This window comes from Elephantulus edwardii, unplaced genomic scaffold (genome assembly GCF_000299155.1).
Source record: "Elephantulus edwardii isolate Elephantulus edwardi_28Jun2011 unplaced genomic scaffold, EleEdw1.0 scaffold00085, whole genome shotgun sequence".
Classification (NCBI taxonomy): domain Eukaryota; kingdom Metazoa; phylum Chordata; class Mammalia; order Macroscelidea; family Macroscelididae; genus Elephantulus; species Elephantulus edwardii.
In genome coordinates, this window is record NW_006399835.1 from 2011632 (window position 1) to 2030450 (window position 18819).

General features: G+C 36.8%; 1 protein-coding gene across 2 annotated transcripts in view; it reads right to left on the minus strand.

The window, feature by feature from the left end:
* The window catches only part of BBX (bobby sox homolog (Drosophila)), a 341982-nt gene that overhangs the window by 119328 nt on the left and 203835 nt on the right, over positions 1-18819 (minus strand). For both annotated transcript variants that reach the window (XM_006889997.1, XM_006889998.1), the window contains exons 4-5: positions 15577-15747; positions 7911-8153 (exon numbers count right to left, since the gene is read on the minus strand). In XM_006889997.1, coding sequence (XP_006890059.1) covers positions 7911-8153; positions 15577-15738 — 405 coding nt within the window. In that variant the 5' untranslated portion in view covers positions 15739-15747. The remainder of the gene's footprint in view (positions 1-7910; positions 8154-15576; positions 15748-18819) is intronic.

Below are 18819 nucleotides of genomic sequence, written 5' to 3' on the forward strand. Positions count from 1 at the left end.
AAAGAAAAAAAAAAGAGTAGAAACAGAGCCAAAAAAAAAATAAATCTGAACTAATAAAATAAGTTTCTCTAAAAATTTCACTTTATTACTTTTTAACAGACAAAAGTATGGGTAACAGTATTATCTAGTACGGTCTTATGAAAATATAATAAGAATATGAAAGGGTTACAACTCATGTTAAGTGCAATTTGTTTTCAAAAAGTACAAAGATTATCTTTAATCTCTCTTTGAATCACAAATTTCAAAGTAGTATTACTCTAAAATCTTAACTATAATTCTGTAATTAACATCTTGTTAAAATTTATTCTTTTAGTTGTTGTTGTTATTAAGGGCCATGGAGTTAATTAAGTATGACTCATAGCAACAGATCTGAACTCCATCATATCCTGTGCCATCCTTAACATAGTTGTGTCCACTGCCAGACACTGTGTCAATCCATTTCATTCAGGGTCTTCCTCTCCTTCACTAAACTCTATACGTTTACAAGAGTGAATTTTCCAAAGAAGAGCCTCTTGCAAAATATATCCATAATATGTGAGATAAAACTTAACCACCTCTGCCTCTCAGGTACAAATTGGTTGTACTTTGACGAAGAATTATCTCTTTGTTCATTCAGAAGTCCATGGGTTATTCAGCACTCTTCACCAACACCACAACTCAAAAGCACCTATTATTCTCCTGTCGCCCGTGTTCTTTTTCCAGTTCTTCTATGCCTAGCAGTTGAATAAAAAGATTGTGGCTTGGCTCAGGTACACGTTAGTTTTCAAAGTGACAATTTTGCTCTTCAGGACTTTGGAAACATCCATGACAGTAAACATTACCAATGCTAACTACTGTTGGTTTCAAAGGTGCAAGATGCATTCACTAATAATTACAATCTTTTCTCCATCCATCATGAGGTTGCCTTTTGGTTCAGTACAGAAGACTTCTGTTTTCTTGACGTTGAGACAGTGAAGGCTATTGTCTTTCATCCTCCGCAGAAAGCACCTCATATCTCTTTCAATTTCAGCAAGCAAGATTATATAATCTGTATAAGGGAGGTTGCTGGTAGGCCTTCTCCAGATTTTGAAAACTGATTCTAAGCACTCAGTCTAAAAATTAACATCTGAAGCGAAATACCAAAATAAGTCTTCACAGACAAACTCAGTTTAAATTCTTGATTGATCACCATCTATGTGACCTATGTATCCTTAATATTCATTCTAGAAAATACCTGTTTCGCCTCAGATAAATCTGAGCACTAAATGAGTTAAATATTAAGAAAAACACTTGGACAAAATAAAGTACTATTAAAATATTCATTGTTAGCCTTTAAAAAGAAATCACAGCATCTTCCGTCTTGTTATTTTTAAAAAAAATAAATATAAAAGTCCTGCTATTCAGAATATACAAAACAGAAATGATGTCAAGACAAAAAACTTTATAATACAATCTGTTCCTTACTAAGCAGGTCTCCATAATGTGGCAACATCCCAAATTTAAGCAAAATACAGGAAAAGTTATTTAGTATGGATAGCAGAGACAGTAGCTAACAATGAGAAATCTGAACTAGTTGCTGCTGGTGAATGTAAGGAAAGACAAAAAAAGCAGATATGATTAAAAGGGGAAAAGCAAAGAACAGAACAATTGCATACAAACACAAAATATATCTCACTTGTTCACAAGTCTTGCCCAATTACAGACTTTAAAATAATTATTGTTTAAAAATAATACATTAAATAAGAAAAAATGGAATACTTCAAGAACGTGAGATGCAATAAATTTTTATATGAAATTTGCAGGATAAATACATAAAATTAAAAGGATAAATAGATAAAATTAAAAGCCCTTAGAGGAACAGTTTCACCTTTCTGGGAATCATGTAAGTGTGACACTGATTTTTTTCAAGGATGCTGGATAAATGAGGTGCCACTCTAGGTTAATAGCACACCAGGTGTATCCACACACATGCAAGCATACAAATTCTGTAACGCATGGCATAAAACACAATATTCTCTCCCCAGGGTTACCACTCAGAGAAAATAAAAGTAGATTTTCATTAGAAGAAAAAAAAATCCTTTTTAATGAAGCCAAAAGAATAAATGGATTTTATGATCATTGTCCCAGAGGAATACAAACAATATATAAATAAAACCTTAAATTTTAGCTTTTAGAAATATAACGGGGAAAACCTAATCACTGTAAATTTCATACAGCTCTACAGTGATAAAAATCTTGTTTAGTATGCTGACAATAGATATGAACATTTACACAAAGAGGCTATGATTTACGAAAATACCATCAAATTCCAACTTGACATTTGATTTTACAATAGTTTAACCAGAAGACAACTGAATCTTCAAGCTTTCATTTTCGATGGGTTTTGTCTTACTATATTTTATAATGTTAGATGGATTTTGGCAGAAAGCAGAGAATACCAGAAGAATGTCTATCTGTGTTTCATTGACTATGGAAAGGCTTTTGACTGTGTGGATCACAACAAGCTTTGGCTGACTCTGAGAAGAATGGGAATTCCAGAACGTCTGATTGTGCTAATGCGAAACCTGTACTCGGACCAAGAGGCAGTCGTCAAAACGGAACATGGAGACACTACATGGTTCAGAATTAAGAGGGTGGTCCGTCAAGGATGTATTTTGTCTCTGTACCTTTTCAATCTGTATGTAAAACAGATCGTCCAAGACGCTGGGCTGTACGAGGAGGAACGTGGCATCAGGATTGGTGGAAGAATCATCAACAACCTGCGTTATGTGGATGACACAACCCTGTTTGCTGAAACTAAGGAGGACCTGAAGCGCTTGCTGAAGAAGGTCAAGGACTGCAGCCTTCAATATGGATTGAACCTCAACATCAAGAAAACAAAGATTCTCACCACTGGGCCAACTGGCAGCATTAGCAGGGATGGCGAAGAGATTGAAATAGTTAACAGTTTTAATTTGCTGGTCTCCACAGTCAACACTCTTGGTAACAGCAGCCAGGAAATTAAGAGACGAATTGAACTGGGAAAGTCAGCTGTGAGGGACCGCTCAAGAGTACTGAAGAGCAATGACATCAGCCTGGAGACTAAGGTGCGCCTGACCCAGGCTATAGTCTGCACAATTACATGCTATGCATCAGAGAGTTGGACAGTGAATAGGGATGATAGAAAGAGAATTGATGTCTTTGAGCTGTGGTGCTAGAGAAGAGTGTGGAATATACCATGAACTGCTAGGAGAACAAACAGGTTTGTCCTGGAGAGGGTGAAGCCAGAATGCTCATTGGAGTCAAGGATTCTGAGGCTTCGTCTGAAATACTTTGGGCATGTTGCAAGGAGGAACTGGTCCATAGAGAGACACATCATGTTTGGGAGAGTGGAGGGACGGCGCAAGAGAGGAAGACCCTTGATGAGATGGATAGATTCTGTGAGTGGAGGGGTGGGAATGAATGTGTTTGAGACAGCGAGGTTGGCACAGGATAGAATGGCATTTAGGGCTCTTGTACATAGGGTCGCTTTGAGTTGCAAGTGACTCGATGGCACATAACAACAACAACCACAACATTTTATAACATTATTTCCTGGTATTCCTCTCTCTATACGCTTGTTTTAGATAAAAGCTATCTTCCAGGTTTCTGAAAGTGTTCTCACCTTAAAGAGAAGTCTCATCTTAACCTTGCTTTCTCCCTGAATCTTACATAAAATGCAGATTACATTTCACCTCCTTCATAAAATTATTCCTGAGGTACTGTTATCTACCTCTCTTGCCAAGAAACCCTGGTGACACTGTTCTTAAGCATTTGGCTAGCAAAAAGCTATAGTCAGAACCCACCAGAACAAAATGGAAGAAAGATGTGGCTGTCGGCTCCTGTGAACATCACACCCTTGGAAACTCTATGGACAGTGGACGGCTGCTGTGAGCTGGCATCAACTCACACAACACCTTCCTCTCCAGGACAAAATGCTGCCGAGTCCTATACCATCATCACCCAGTGCAGCAACTATATCAACACATTTCGCGGAACCTTTATTAAGATAGCCTACAAAAACCGTACCAGTTGCTATGGAGTTCATTCCAACTCTTGGCAAAGTTATGTGCATAAAAGAGCTGCACTCCACAGGATTTTCCAGGCTATGACTTTTTAACAGCAGTCCACTGGAGCTTTCTATGCAGGTGCCTCTCAGACAATTCAAATGTTCAACCTTGCAGTTAACTGAATTATTTACATGAACCAGGGGTAGAGCTGCAGTTGTTAATTGTTCTTGAGTGGCTCTGACTCATGATATAGAACGTGTGCTATAGTAAAAGAGGCAAGCACATACTAGTTTTATGGTTCACTAAACCTAAGACTGGGGAATATACTAACTCTTCTGTTAAGAGTCTTGCTCTGGAAAATGAAGGTAATGTTACTGGCTTTGCATGTTTGTGTTTATATACAAAACAAAGCACAGAACTAAGCAACTAATCAATTAACAAATAAATGCTTTCTGCCTAATGGCGTCCAAACTAAAAAAAAAAAAAGAAGAAAACAAAAATCTATATGGGGCCATCATTAATAGTCTTAACTTCCTCTTTCTCTTTTAAATGACTCCATTATAACTGATGATCATGACTTACCACCTTTTAAACGGTCAATTAATTAGGATAATTTGTTTTAAATGGTCAAATGAAAGGTTCCAGACATTTCCTATGTCAGCAAGGAGAAACACATTGCTGTTGTTGTGTACCATTGAATCACATCTGACTGTCACTGGCGAAGATCGCCCTTCCTCCTCCAGTGGAGCATCGGGTGGATTTGAATGGTGTACCTTCAGGACTGCAGCACAGCTTATTGCCACTAGGCCACCAGACCTCCCTCAGAAATATATGCTTGAATTTATAAGAGTAGCTGTGTGTTAAGATTTCAAAAGTGAAAGCAAATTGCTTCTGTGTAAGCCCCCACCCCCACCCCCGCCAGCCCCAGAGGCAGTCACACATTCAGTCCTGAGGACCTGTGGCCATATACAACACTATAGCCACATATATTGATAAGTTTAAGAAAGTAAGCTAGGTTGTATCCTGAGAATAGTATTTTTAAATTACAGCCAATTATTGCTCTAATAAGATCCCAATTTCAACATTTCACTCAAGAACCTGAAACCCTATTTCAAATATTTTTTGCAACATGGCAAAGTAGTGCTGGGCAGTAATTGAATAAATTGAAAGCAAATGCCTGAAGCAGTGTTTCCTCTCACTAGATGCACTCACAGAAGATAATCAGAGGCAAGGGAAGGTCAGAGAAAATTGTCTTAAGCTAACAGGTAAGGTAAAGAATCTGTCTCTCCAATAAATGATCATTTCATATATACTCCTCTGTTAAAAATATGCTTCATTAGTTATCTTTATGCAAAAGCAAAAAAGAAGAGTGTGGGAGGTCGGGGGGCAGGAACTATTTCTCATTCACCTGATAATGGTAGGCTAGCGACTGGTGAATATTATACAAGTATTCATATATGCTGTACTGAAAGAATAAAATTTATACCCCATAAAGAACACTTAAAGGTGGCATTTTTAAAATTACAAGTTTACACATCTAATATAGTTTAAAAAAAGATCTGTCTGGCAATACCTGTGGGAGAATGACCACATCTATCAGTCACCTTGCTTGCATCACTAGTACCTTGCCCTCCCACATGGCATACTGGTGCTATTTAGTACATTCTGACTGAACTAACATCTCAATTAAGGCTGTTCTTCTAAGACAAAATCCCCAACATAATGATTTGGAGGTTAAAGGCCATTTTACAGCCATCTTCTAAATAAATATGAAACAACAGATATGTCTTGAAAGCAATTGCATAACAATTTTGAAAATAGTTTGAACTAGAAATGAGGTCATCTTTCCTAAGAGTAATACTAACAAAGCGAGTCATGCAGTGGAACGCTCAGTAATGGTCTTGGTTTTTAGCAGACTGCAGGGGGCCACCTTAGCAGATAATATTGTAACACTACAACAGCAAATATTGTGAACTGATTAAGTAATTAGTAAAGGGATTTCCTGTATAAAAATAATTCTTCCTCTTAAAAGTGGCCACCTATTGGGTTTGTAAATTAGCAACATTTAAGAAAAGGCAAACAATATACTTGGGGCAGACTGCATGTTATCTAAGAACAGCAATGCAAAAATAAATTCAAGTGTTTAATTATAAGAAGCTAATACAGTTCCCTATGAGGTTTTGGTTAATTGTTTACATGACTAGGAAAGACTATAAGGGTATTTAATGGGAAAGTTTTACTGCTAATTACTGTTATGCTAGAGGAAATCACTGAAACATTTAAAATCATGGAGATTACAGGAATTGATTTTAAATTTTCTGGATGCTCTGTATGGTTTAAAATTATGTCTATAACAATAGTCAATTTTTGGAGCTCTATGTCATTGTTAATTACAGTTGGTAAGTATGCCCATAATTCACTCTAAATTCAAATTTCCCTGAACATTTCTTCAAAAATTTTTATGTTCAGTGTTAGTTTGTTATACAACTCAATAAAACCACAGAATCTGAAAATATTGTTATTCCACATAGTGAGATATCTAAATAAAATGTATCACTTAAAATTCAAACTTTTTGTGCCCTGCTGGTCCATTTGTTCAAAGAACATGAATTGAGATATTTTTCAAAATGTGCAACACTGAAGAAATGTTAGAACTATCAATTTCAGGTTTAACTACACTGATATTCCTTCACTTTTCCCTTAAAAAAATAAAAAAGCCCAAAGCTGGTGTTGTTGTCATATGCTGTCTTAAAAATCGACCCATAGCTGACTGTACAGTGGGTTTTCAGAAGCAGTAAAATCAGATGGAAGTAGATTGCCATGGTTTCGAACAGCATGCCTGCAAGTTTACTGTGCACCTCCTTACCACTAGGGTACCAAACTAAGGACAGTACAGGTTCCACGGTTTCTGAGGCAGTAAATCTTTATGCAGAAAATCTTTCTTCCAAAGAGCAGCTGGGCTGATGGGTTTATCATAACGCTTAATAATCCACTGCACTATTAAAGCCCCCGACTTCTGCCTTACTCAGGGTTACATCTACTACACAATACCTATAAATATACAATGACCTATTCTTAATTCCAGGTTAATTTCGAAATAGAACCAGTTTGCATTTTCGGAAGAAATTTCAGAATTGATTCATACCCCATGTCTCTGAATATCCTAACTCTACAGAATGAAATGTTTCTCAGGAACTACTTCCTGTGCTGTGTGTACATGCATGCACACGACAGTACACTCTGTTCCACTGAAACTTGTTCATTTACTGGTTTTCAATATTCATGGGTGTACCACCTACAGAACAGAAGCAAGTCAAAGCCTACCTCTTGATAATTGTGCTTATTATAAAATAAAAAAAGAGCTAGAAGGGATAAAATGATTGTCCAACTTCCACATTTTACAGACAAAAATAAAAAAGAAAAGCTGAATCTCAAAGACTCACTTATGCATCATCACAAAACTACTTAAAATTAGTACTAGATCAAGATCCTTTCCTATGATACAGTTAAGTAACCTAACACATCTTCACCATGGCATTCTCCAGCAGTAGAGGTGGGTTCCTGGAGAAAACCAAAAAAAATACCAATTTCCTAAACATAAAATGGTAAAGATGCTAAAAATTATTCATAATACACTCATTCCTTATGTATCAATCAGAGGGCTGTCATCACTGAGAAAACAAAACAAGCATCTTGGTCATACTGTTCTTGGCAGCCCCAGTAACATTTGCAGGGCAGACGTGAAATACAGGAACAGGGAAAGAAAAGGTCTATGTTTTCACTTAAAACTTATAGGGATTCACCTATATGCTATTGGATATTCATAGGTGTTCTATATATACTAAGGTTAGCATATAAATTGGTTACGCATAACTACTGTAATACTGAATCACGGACACCTACCTCCTTGGCCATGTCTGTGTATTTCTGCTTTTCCTTTGGATCTAGAACAGCCCACCAATCAGCTAATATCTTGGTAGCACCTCGGTTATCAAGCCTGGGGTGTTCCTGACGAACAAGTGATCGATGGCGTTTGCAAAATAAGAGAAAAGCATTCATTGGTCTCCGAGCTCTCTGCTCTGGTGATTCGTCATCTTCATTCTCACCAACATCCTGCTCTAGGCCATCAGCTCCAAGAAGTTGAACCTATAATCAACAAAAGGAAGAGACAGATGTTTAACTTATCTTTGATAATTTTGCTCTAACAATTAATCTTGGCTTACAAATTATAAATTTTTCTATTAGTCCATACAAAACCTTACAAACTGGAAAAAAGATTTCTTTTTCCAGCTACTCAGGTCGTTAATTTATGAGGGCTATTTCTGCTTAATTTCTGTAGCAGCATGGGCCTCCATCTCTAGTACAGCATGTACTGCATGGTCATATAATAGTTTACATTTGCCATATCTCACTAAGGAGTCAGTTCTGTCAGTGTGAAAGTTCTCACATTTATTCTTACAACCAGAGTGCTAGCTCAATTTCTGGAATGAATGTCTACCCCCATTCTGTGGTATATAGTTTCAATACTAACAATATTTACATAAAATACAGAAATATTGGATTACTTTTTGAAGATAAAAATACGTTTAACATGAAGGTTGCCTGTTATATTATGTACCATCACATCAGAACCTAGTCATAACTTGCCCCCCCATAGGTTTTCAAGAGCAGTTAAGGAGGTGAGGAGAATGCTCATTTTTCTCCCCAAGTAACACCTAGGATATTTGAACTGCAGTGCTTCAAACGTAAAGGGAGGCAATGAAAATGGAACATCAACTATTTTATATTGTACATATCAAAAGTGGAGCTCCCACTGTAAAAATAAAATATATATTTTAAAATGTAATTATTGTTTCATTTTAAATATTTAAGCTTGTAGATATTAAACTTTCTTGCCCAGAGAAGTTTTAGGTGAAAGAATAAATTCATAGAGGCATAAATCTAGAAAATCAGTTCGTATTCTCTCTTTTCCTAAGTACTTCAATCAAAACTCCTGAAGATCTGCTGACTTTGGCAAAGCGTTGCTTCTGTCCATCTCATGTATTTAACTTCCATTGCTATTCACTGCCTTAGTATCAAGGTGGCCTATGGCCTAGTCTTCCTGCTTTTAATCTTCTCTATAATGCTTTCTACACATGGCTGTCAGAATAAATTTCTTAAAGCACATCTCTGATGACAAAATCTCAAAGCATTTTGGACTGTTAAATGCCTTCTAACGTGAAAATGTGATTTTATGATGCTTCTTGGGAACGATGTAAACCGTAGGAAGAAGAAGATACTGCTCACTAATATCATTTCTCTAATTTCTAGTTTCATCGTGAAAATCCAGAAGGCTCCAGGCAGTTGTCAGTTTGTAAACAAATTTCTGGGCCCATGATGAGAGTTTCTGACCCTGTATGTTTCCTATGGTCTCGAGAATCTGAATTTCTAACAAGCCTGTGATTTCTAACAAGGTGATATTAATACTGTTAAGTCTGAAGAGAATATTATCTACCTATAATCTGTCAATCATCTATTTTTAAAGCATATTCGTCCCACTTAATTTTCTTCCCCCGTAGTCATTCATTATTGCACTTAAGACAACAATTTAAAAAATAATTTTTAAGGACAATTTTGTTCTATCATATTCATATTCCTTGGAACAATAGGTAAAATAGAAACTCAGGGAGAAATCAATAACTTAATACAATTTGGCATTTTAAAAAGTCTTTCAAGTTTTAATATGCATTTAATTAACCATCAATTATGTTTAAATGCAAGCGATACAAAAAACCCTGAAGTCACAGTTTTCTTATTTGCAATGCATGAGGGATAATTATTTGACATGAAGACTATGTATATATTTCTCAAATTATGTATACAGTAATTAACCATGACTTATATTTTAAAGACATTTACTTAACATTCTGAAGTTGAATCAGAAGCTAAGAAGAACATCAGAAACAAAAAACTTTATTATGTAGGTTGAGGTTATAATTATTTATTTGTTCCTGAAAATAATTTTTTATGCAGTTATAAATTATAAAATTTAAGAAAAGACTTGGCATCAAAAGAGAAGGCCTTGGCATAAGAAGGTCGATGTTTGAGAGAGGGGGGAAAGACAGTATAGTCAAATAAACTGAACAACAATGTGATGGCTGCAGTAAAGAACCAGAAAAAAATAATTAAAGATATTAACCAGTGCAGGGTGAAAAGCACAGAAATTTCCCCCCAAAAGATGGTGATACTTGAGTTAACCACAGAAAGAGGAATCAGGAGGTTCTTAAAAATCAATAAATTAGGCTTAGAAGGATCTAAGATTCATTGGTGGGGTCAGCCCTTGAAAAAGGACACGCTGCTTGGAAATAAAGGCCATCATTGAAGAGAAGACCCTCAATGAAATGAAGTGACAATGATTGCAAACAGTAGGCTTAAACACTGACTGAGGAAATTGTGAGAATGATGCAGGATCACACACAGGATCAGTTTATACACAGGGTTGCTAGAAGCCAAAATGAACAAGTTGGTGGCTAACAAAATAGCAACAAAGCATCAGGGGTTTATTTGAGCAAGTAATTTAGAAGAACTGCTTTGAAAAACGTGTGGACAGGTAATCAGGTGATGAAGTTCCAGGAAAAAAATAAAAACTGTCCCAAATGCTTGGTCGTATCAAAGTTCATGCTGGAAAAGAAAGAGATTTTAGAGTTATGAGTCAGGTATAAAAATGTTAGAGGGACTGACATAGATTGTGAGCTTTTTAGCAGCCTTAGTGGTTTGGTGGACAAAATACTTGGCTGCTAATTTAAAGTTTGGCTCTTTGAAACTACCAGCCTCCCCAGGGAAGAAGAAGTGGTAATGTTCGTCTACAAAGATACAGCCTTGGAAACCTTATTATACCATTAACTTTGACTCATATGGTTACAATGTGCTAGAATCAATTTTATGGTAATGAGTTCGAGTTATAAGTCAATTTTATTTTTTTGGCCAAGTATGAAAAATAATAGAATTTAACAAAGAAACTACCATCTAATACTGGAATTACTTAAGTCACTAAAAAGGTGAATGTGTAAATGAACATATGAACAAAGAATAAAGTGAACTAGAGAAATGAGTTAAGAGTTTATTCCTGCTGCCTAGGTAAAGGAAGAGGGCTGACTCAAGGTAAAAATAAAGGTAATAGACTTTTTTCTTATTTTATAAGCTAAAATATGTGAGATCAAATTAAACACGAGGTTAGAAGAGGGAGAATGTTTCTAGCATGAGAAGCAGATTCCTCAATAGAAAACAGAATACTTTTCCTCAAATAAGAGCAATCAAATTGGTGAAGATGAGAAAAATCAATGCTGGGGAGGATAAATGTGAAGTGGCTTTGGGGCATATCATAGTCTCTGAGTGGGGCAACAGTAATGTTCTTGGCCGTTAATGGAAAAGTTGGAAGTTCAAGTCTACTTAAACGATTCATGATTTACTTCAGGAAAAAGTAGCCACTAAAAATTCTGTGGATTAACTCTCTACACACCGGACTTGTCCAGAGTTGAAATACACTGGACAGCAATCAGTTGACCTGCTATGTAAGATATTTTTTTTTCCCAGGTGATGGAATAGAATTGCAGGGTACAAAGTCTTTGCTCCCATAAGAAGAGGATGAGCACACTAACCCCACATTTATGAAGAATCCCTTGGCTGCTTTGCTGAGAGGAGACTGTAGATTACTCACAAATGTGGGGTCAGCGTGCAAGAGCAGAGGCAGCGAACCAATAATCCATGTTAGAAAGAATGATGTAAATCAAACTGGCCGTTTAAAGTTGGGAAGAAGTCAAATTGAAGCGGTCATATTTTGAAGGCATCCCAGAACATTTAATCGTGCTAATGCGAAACCTATACTTGGACCAAGAGGCAGTCGTCAGAACAGAGCACACTGCATGGTTGAAAATTGGGAAGGGTGTACGTCAGGGATGTGTCCTGTCTCCATACCTTTTCAACCTGTATGCAGAGCAGATTATCCGAGAGGCGTGGCGTTAGGATTGGTGGACAATCTATCAACAATCTGCGTTATACAGATGACACAACCTTGCTCGCTGAAACTGAGGAGGACCTCATGCACTTACTGCAGAGTGCAGAGGGTCAAGGACTGCAGCCTTCAATATGGACTGAGGCTCAATGTCAAGAAGACAAAAATTCTCACCACTGGACCAATCGGTAGCAAAAGGATGGATGGCGAAGAGATTGAGATTGTTCACAGCTTCAGTATGCTCGGCTCCACTATCAACACTCTTGGCACCAGTAGCCAGGAAATCAAAAAACGTATTGCGATGGGAAAGTCTGCTGTTAGGGACCTCTTCAAAATACTCAAGAGCAACAGTGTCTCTCTGGAGACTAAGGTCCGCCTGATACAGGCCATGGTTTTTGCCATCACGTGTTATGCATCAGAGAGTTGGACAATAACTAGGGAGGACAGAAGGAGAACTGACGCCTTTGAGCTGTGGTGCTGGAGAAGAGTATTGAATGTACCATGGACTGCCAAGGAAACAAACAGATTCATTGTAGAGAGGAGGCAAGGGATTTTGGGGCTTCGTCTGACATACTTTGGACATGTTGTAAGGAGAGACAGGTCTTTAGAGAGGGACATCATGCTAGGTAGAGTAGAGGGACAGCGCAGGAGGGGAAGACCCTCTATGAGGTGGATTGATGCAGTGACGGATGAGATGGATTGATGCAGTGACGGATACTCGGAATGGGTGTGTCAGAGGCAATGAGATTGGCACAGGATAGAGAAGTGTTGTACATAGGGTCTCTATGAGTCACAAACGACTCGATGGCACATTAACAACAAGTTAACATATTTGTGAACTGATGGATATGAGTGAAAGAAAATAAGTGAAGTATAACTGTTAAGTTTTAGACTGACTGACTGAAATGTTAAGAGTTGCAAGGGAATGCTGCATGGTTTAAACCCAGGAATGATGTGAATCAGGACTATATGCTTTCTGTATACCTATTCAATCTGTCTAAGTAAATAACTAAATAAATAACTCAAGTAAATAACTCAAGAAGCTAAGTAAATAACTCAAGAAGCTAGAATTTATGAAGATGAATGTCACATCAGGAATGGAGGAAGACTCAACAGCCTGCATTATGCAGATAACAAAAACCTTATTGCAGAAGGTGAAGAACACATGATGCTTCTTGAGGAAGATCAAAGACTACAGCCTTCAATATAGATTATATCTTATCATCAAGAAAACAAAAATCCTCACCACTGGACCAATAAATAACATCATGAAAGATGAAAACTGATATTGTCGAGGATTTGATTTTACTTGGATCCAGAATAAACCCTAAGGGGAACAGCAATTAAGAAACGTAAATGCTACATTGAGAAAAGCTGTTGTCAAAGACTTCTCCAATATCATTAAGAGCAAGAATGGCAACTTAAAGGCTAGAATGTAAAAGCACCTGATCCAAGCCAGGGCCTTTTCAATTGCTTCCTAGGCATATGAAAGTTTAACAGTGAATAAGGATACAAAAGGATAGATGCCTTTGAGTTTCGGTATTATAGACAAGAACTGAAAATCCTAGACTTACACAGACTGTCAAAAGAACAAACAAGTCTATCTCGGAAAAGGTATAAACTAGGGGGCTCCCTGGAGGCTAGAATGGTGAAATTTTGTCTTATGTCTCATGGGCATGTCGTCAAAAAGGGCCAATCCTTGGGTAAAAAGACATTATGCTGGAAAAGGAAAGAAAGAGAAGAAGTCCTCCAACCAGACGGACTTATACAGTGACTGGATCAACAATGAACTCAAGTATCAGAAATGGTAAGGGTAACACAGAATAGGGCAGGGTTCAAATCTGTTGTTCATAGGGTCACTATGAGTTGTAGACCACGTGATGGCACCTAACAATACATAAAGGAAGATGCAAGAGGATGACGGTTGTAAGTTAATGTAATTGCCATGAAAGTAATAGGTAGAATTGGCCTGTTTAACACTTTTCATGTGTACAATTCAGTGAGACCAATTACAACAATCACGCTCTATAAACAACATCCATTTCCTCAAGCAAATGTTCCATCATCATAAACAGAAAGTTATTGGAAAGACTAATTTCTTGAAGACAATAAAACTGAACTTTCTATCAAGCAAGTATATACTCAGATATATAAACCGAGAGCTCAGGAGAAATTCCTAGAATGATGGCAGGATATAAGAATACACGTCCAAAGAATATTCTCTTCGTAGGGTAGAGCAGAAGAATGCTGGTTTCATTAACTGCAATATAGTAGGCGAGAAACTTTGGGATGGTAGGAACAAAATTCAGGAATAAATAGAAGAATGCAGCAAAACCTACCAGGTACCAGCAGCTACAAATGTGTTAAAAGATCAAAATAAGCATTAAATTGGCAGATTTTTGAACCAAAAAGGAAGAAAACCTGAGTAAGAAGTGTGTTAAAGGTTGTGTGTGTGTGCGTGCGTGTGTGTGTGTGTGTGTGTGTGCGTGCGTGTGCCTAGGTGAGTAGAGAATATTGAAGGAGTTCCTTTCTGGTGGCCTGTATTTTCTCTGTGAAAGAGGAGGAAAGGTCATCAGTGAGTGAGATCATAAAGAAATCCAGAAAAGATACCTAAGTAAATGTAAAAATATTCATAATCCCTGCTGAGAAAAATAGGCAAAGGCGAAGAACAACGAGAAAATACTGATATGAATAAAGTCCTAGAGAGGATGAAAAGCATAAATTTGTATTCATGTATGCTTTCATTTAGAAAGCTACGTGCCAGATATTATTCTAGGTTCCGAGAGTAAAACGGATATCATTCTTGTGATCCTAGGCTCAGATACTATACTAGGTTCTAGAAAGGATCTTACTAAGCATATCCTCTAATCTGGCAATAGATAGACATAAGTGAAAAACAAAGGCAGATGGCAAACAGTAGTTACATGGTATCTTTTGACCTAGAAATGAACTGGGTGTGGGAGTATCAGAAATGGTTACGATTAGTCTCATTGATGAGGCCTCTTTGTGTTCAGATCTGAATGTTGATGAGGAAGAGAGAACTATGATAATATTTAGAGGAATGTATAACTTTCTAAAGTAGTATGGCTGGCTGTGTGGCTTTCTCAACTGTCTAAATTGGAGGAGAAAACATAGTAACATGGGGGTATAGGGCCATGAACATATCTCTGAAAGGGCCAGAGGGTGTTAAGAACAGCACAACACCTCACTATCCCTGAGCAGAAAGCAGATAAAGAACCCCTTTGTAGCCCAGCCCCATGGTGTCTCTAGAGCCAAAACAACAACAAGAGGTTCATTTATTCATTAATTAAACAATTATTATTTAAGCTCGCATAGGAGGATATTGACTATCCTTCTACCATGGAGTAACTGGTGGATTCAAACCACATTTCTTTGGGTTGGCAGTGCAGTTTCTTACCACCAGGCCACCAGAGCTCCAAGCAGATAAACAGGATTCAAATTATACAGATTGGTTTCAGTTTGAACCAAAGATGTTCATTGACCCAAACACATTTAATGTCTAGGACATTCTGAATACAGATAGAAATGTCACATTCTTATCACAAATGCAAGGCCTACCTTCTCAATATCCTCCTCTTCGTCTTCCTCTTCCTCCTCTTCTGAAAAGTCGAGAAGTTTCTTTGCTAGCAGTGGGTGCCACTGAAGACACTTTCGTTTTGGTCGTTTTCCAGTACCTTCTCCTTCTGCTGAATGGTCTTTATTTCTATTACTGCCTTTCATTCCTTTGGCCTGTGCAAGAAGTGGTGATAGGAAAAGGAGAAACAGAAATCAAAGCAGATTTGATTAAAATAAGTTTATTTAGCTCCCTAAGCTTTAACTGGATTATAATTGTAATGACTAAACTACCTACCAGTTCAGGCATTTACTAAATTCAGTGGGAATCTTAAATACATAATCAAACATTCATTTTAATGGGCTTAATTGAGCTAATAAAATTTGCCTTTTATAAAATCCATTTCCTTCCACTTGGTAACTTCAGAACTTAAACCCAAAGATATAGGAAAATTACAAATTATTTTCATCTGTTCATATTTACACAAAGCAGTGTTTCTCATATTTTCAACCAGAGATGTGTGGAAAAAAACACTTCCCAAGGATAGAGGTGCTGACATATGTAAAACAGGATATGGTTCTAATTTTAACAACATCACTCATATTAATTTTAAACTCTGCATTAAGATAAATCTGATGGCCTAGTGCCGAGAATCTGCACTTCAATCCCGCCAGCTGCTCTGTGGAAGGAGGATGAGAAATCACCTTCCTCGTAATTACGGCCTCTGAAAACCCAATGGAAAATACAGCTACAGGATAGTTCCAACTCGATGGTACACAACAATAATAAAATAATATTATCAAAATTAGTGTAGGAATCAATGTTGTGCATTGGCAATAAAGCTATGAGGATATTCAAAGTTTTATGAAGTTAGAGGTGTTGCTCTTCCAACGCCTCACTGCAAGGACACCTGAAAGCTGTCACCTGGAGGAGAGAGTGCCCTCGAACACACAAAGAATCATAAATATTTGAGTGTTCCTCTTCACCTATGGGTGACAGTTTGGTCAAATATATTTTCTCTCGGGAGCTCTTGTGGTAAACCTCACAGTCAGGTGTGCTGCTAACCCAAAGTTGTGCACCTCTGGAAGTCTAAATCCAGGAGTATCTTTACAAAAGAAAGAAGGGCAATCTCAATCTCTTCCTTTAGTAATCTGCAGTGATGGAAACCAAATAGAGGGTCAGCTATGAATTAGAATTGACTTAACTGTATCCAGTTTTGAGTTTTTGAATGGGTGATTGTCTACAAAAGCTAAGTAATAGCTAGGGCATGTTAGACAAGTGAAAATAATATTGTAAAGTGCTCTTCTCAGTAACAAAAGTATTTTCTAGAATGAAAGTGAAACCCTTCTGCCTAGAAGGTTATAAATTAAAAGAGAGGTTTCCTTTGCTATCATGGCAAGATCCACAGCAGGAAAGAGATAACCACAAAAGTCAGTTCCTTACGTTTTAACAAACAACTTTTTTGTATAATGGTCTCATTTCAATTCCAGAAACAACAGTAATATAGGAGTTGCTGTTTGTGCACGCTCAATCCAAACAGTATCGATAAGATGCCATAAATGTTGATGTTACATGAATTACAAACACAATCACAAATATAAAATCAATTACAAACAGATCTACAATTACGAACATAAAGCCATTCAAATCACTAAGCAGTGACTTTTTTGGACAGTATATGTCCATTGATCCAAATGCTTTCAGGGAGGTATCGGTATCATTTTAAGTTTAAAAACCAAGTTCTTGGTGTTCATGCACATGCATGTTCAAGAATCATCTAGTGCTCAAGTCTTTGAAACCATAGGCTTTAGGCAATTCACCTATCTACCTTAATGCTTTCTGGATTTTGAGTCATCCTTATGAAGGTTTAATTCCAAAGGCTTAAAAATAAAAATAAGAATTAAAAATACCCAGAACTTCCATGACACAATTTAAAAGATTACATGTTTTATCAATATGGAATCCGTTTTGATAAAAGCAGTTAAAGCAGGGACCTAGCTTATTCTTCTTTTCCAAAAGCTAGACAACTGGCCCAATACTATTTCTTAGATAACCCAGCTATCTCTCATTTCTTTAAAACATCACATTTACCCAACACTAAATTATCATACACACACACACATACCACCCCCCTACCTATTTCTGGCTTCTATTGTTCTCATATAGTTTTTCTGCTTGACGAATTTCAATGTTCTTAGAATTACACCCTTCTACAACTTTTAAATTATATGTCATCAGGAAATATAGCCCTTAAAGACATTTAAGTTGTATTTATCAAGTCTTTTTTGCTAGGTCAATATACTATGATCATTCATATTTTTAAATATAACTGTGTAATATTAAAATATGATTATAGCAGTTTACACAACCATCTCATTATTAATGGATATTGAGATTATTTCTTGAACTGCAGTTGAAACCTCTATTTTTAAAAACCCTTCCTTTTGGTGAAACTCATCAATAATTTATTACAAATTCTATGTATAAAAAGGGAGAAGGTGGAAGGGCGGAAGGATAAAATAAAGGAAGGGGGAGGGGGGAGTTCCTATATATCTCTTAGTAAAAAACATTTGCTGAATATGTGAAGCAATTACATGTGGGCCTGCCACAAGAGTACATAAAGTTATTGAAAACTCTAAATGGAAATAGGTATCTGGTGTGTTCTTAATAATAATAATACAAAGATTTCTTATGAACTAACAGATCATTTAACAATTCAAACTCCATCTACAAAGAAAACTTGGCACAGCCAACACAGTTTTCAAATACCAATGTTATACACAAAGAAGAGGAAATGGTTATTTTCATGGCTCATTAATCATTTCAGGATGAGTTCTCTGAGTGGTAATTAAACGCATATTGGGGGTTCCATATTTTATGGTAACATAGTTTTTAAACAGTAAAAGGAATCAATGGGAAATCATAAGTCAGGCAGCTGTTATTAACTGGAAGGCAAACTGATTGCCCGTGCCCAGAGTGCTAGAGTGCACATCATTTAGCACCAAGGAATCTGTCTCTACTATTTAATTATATGTGAATATGTAATTGTCTATACATGTATAATTTAAATATTTAAATAAAAATAGAATATCAAGAATGAAATTAATGAGTGGTACATATGGGTTTTGGCTTCCAAATAATCATATTCTCTCCACGTACTCTAATTTGGTTCAAGCAGCCAACACACCATTTCAGCTATTTTCTCTTTTCTGATACTCCCTCAGTTAATCTACCCCCTCTGACATACA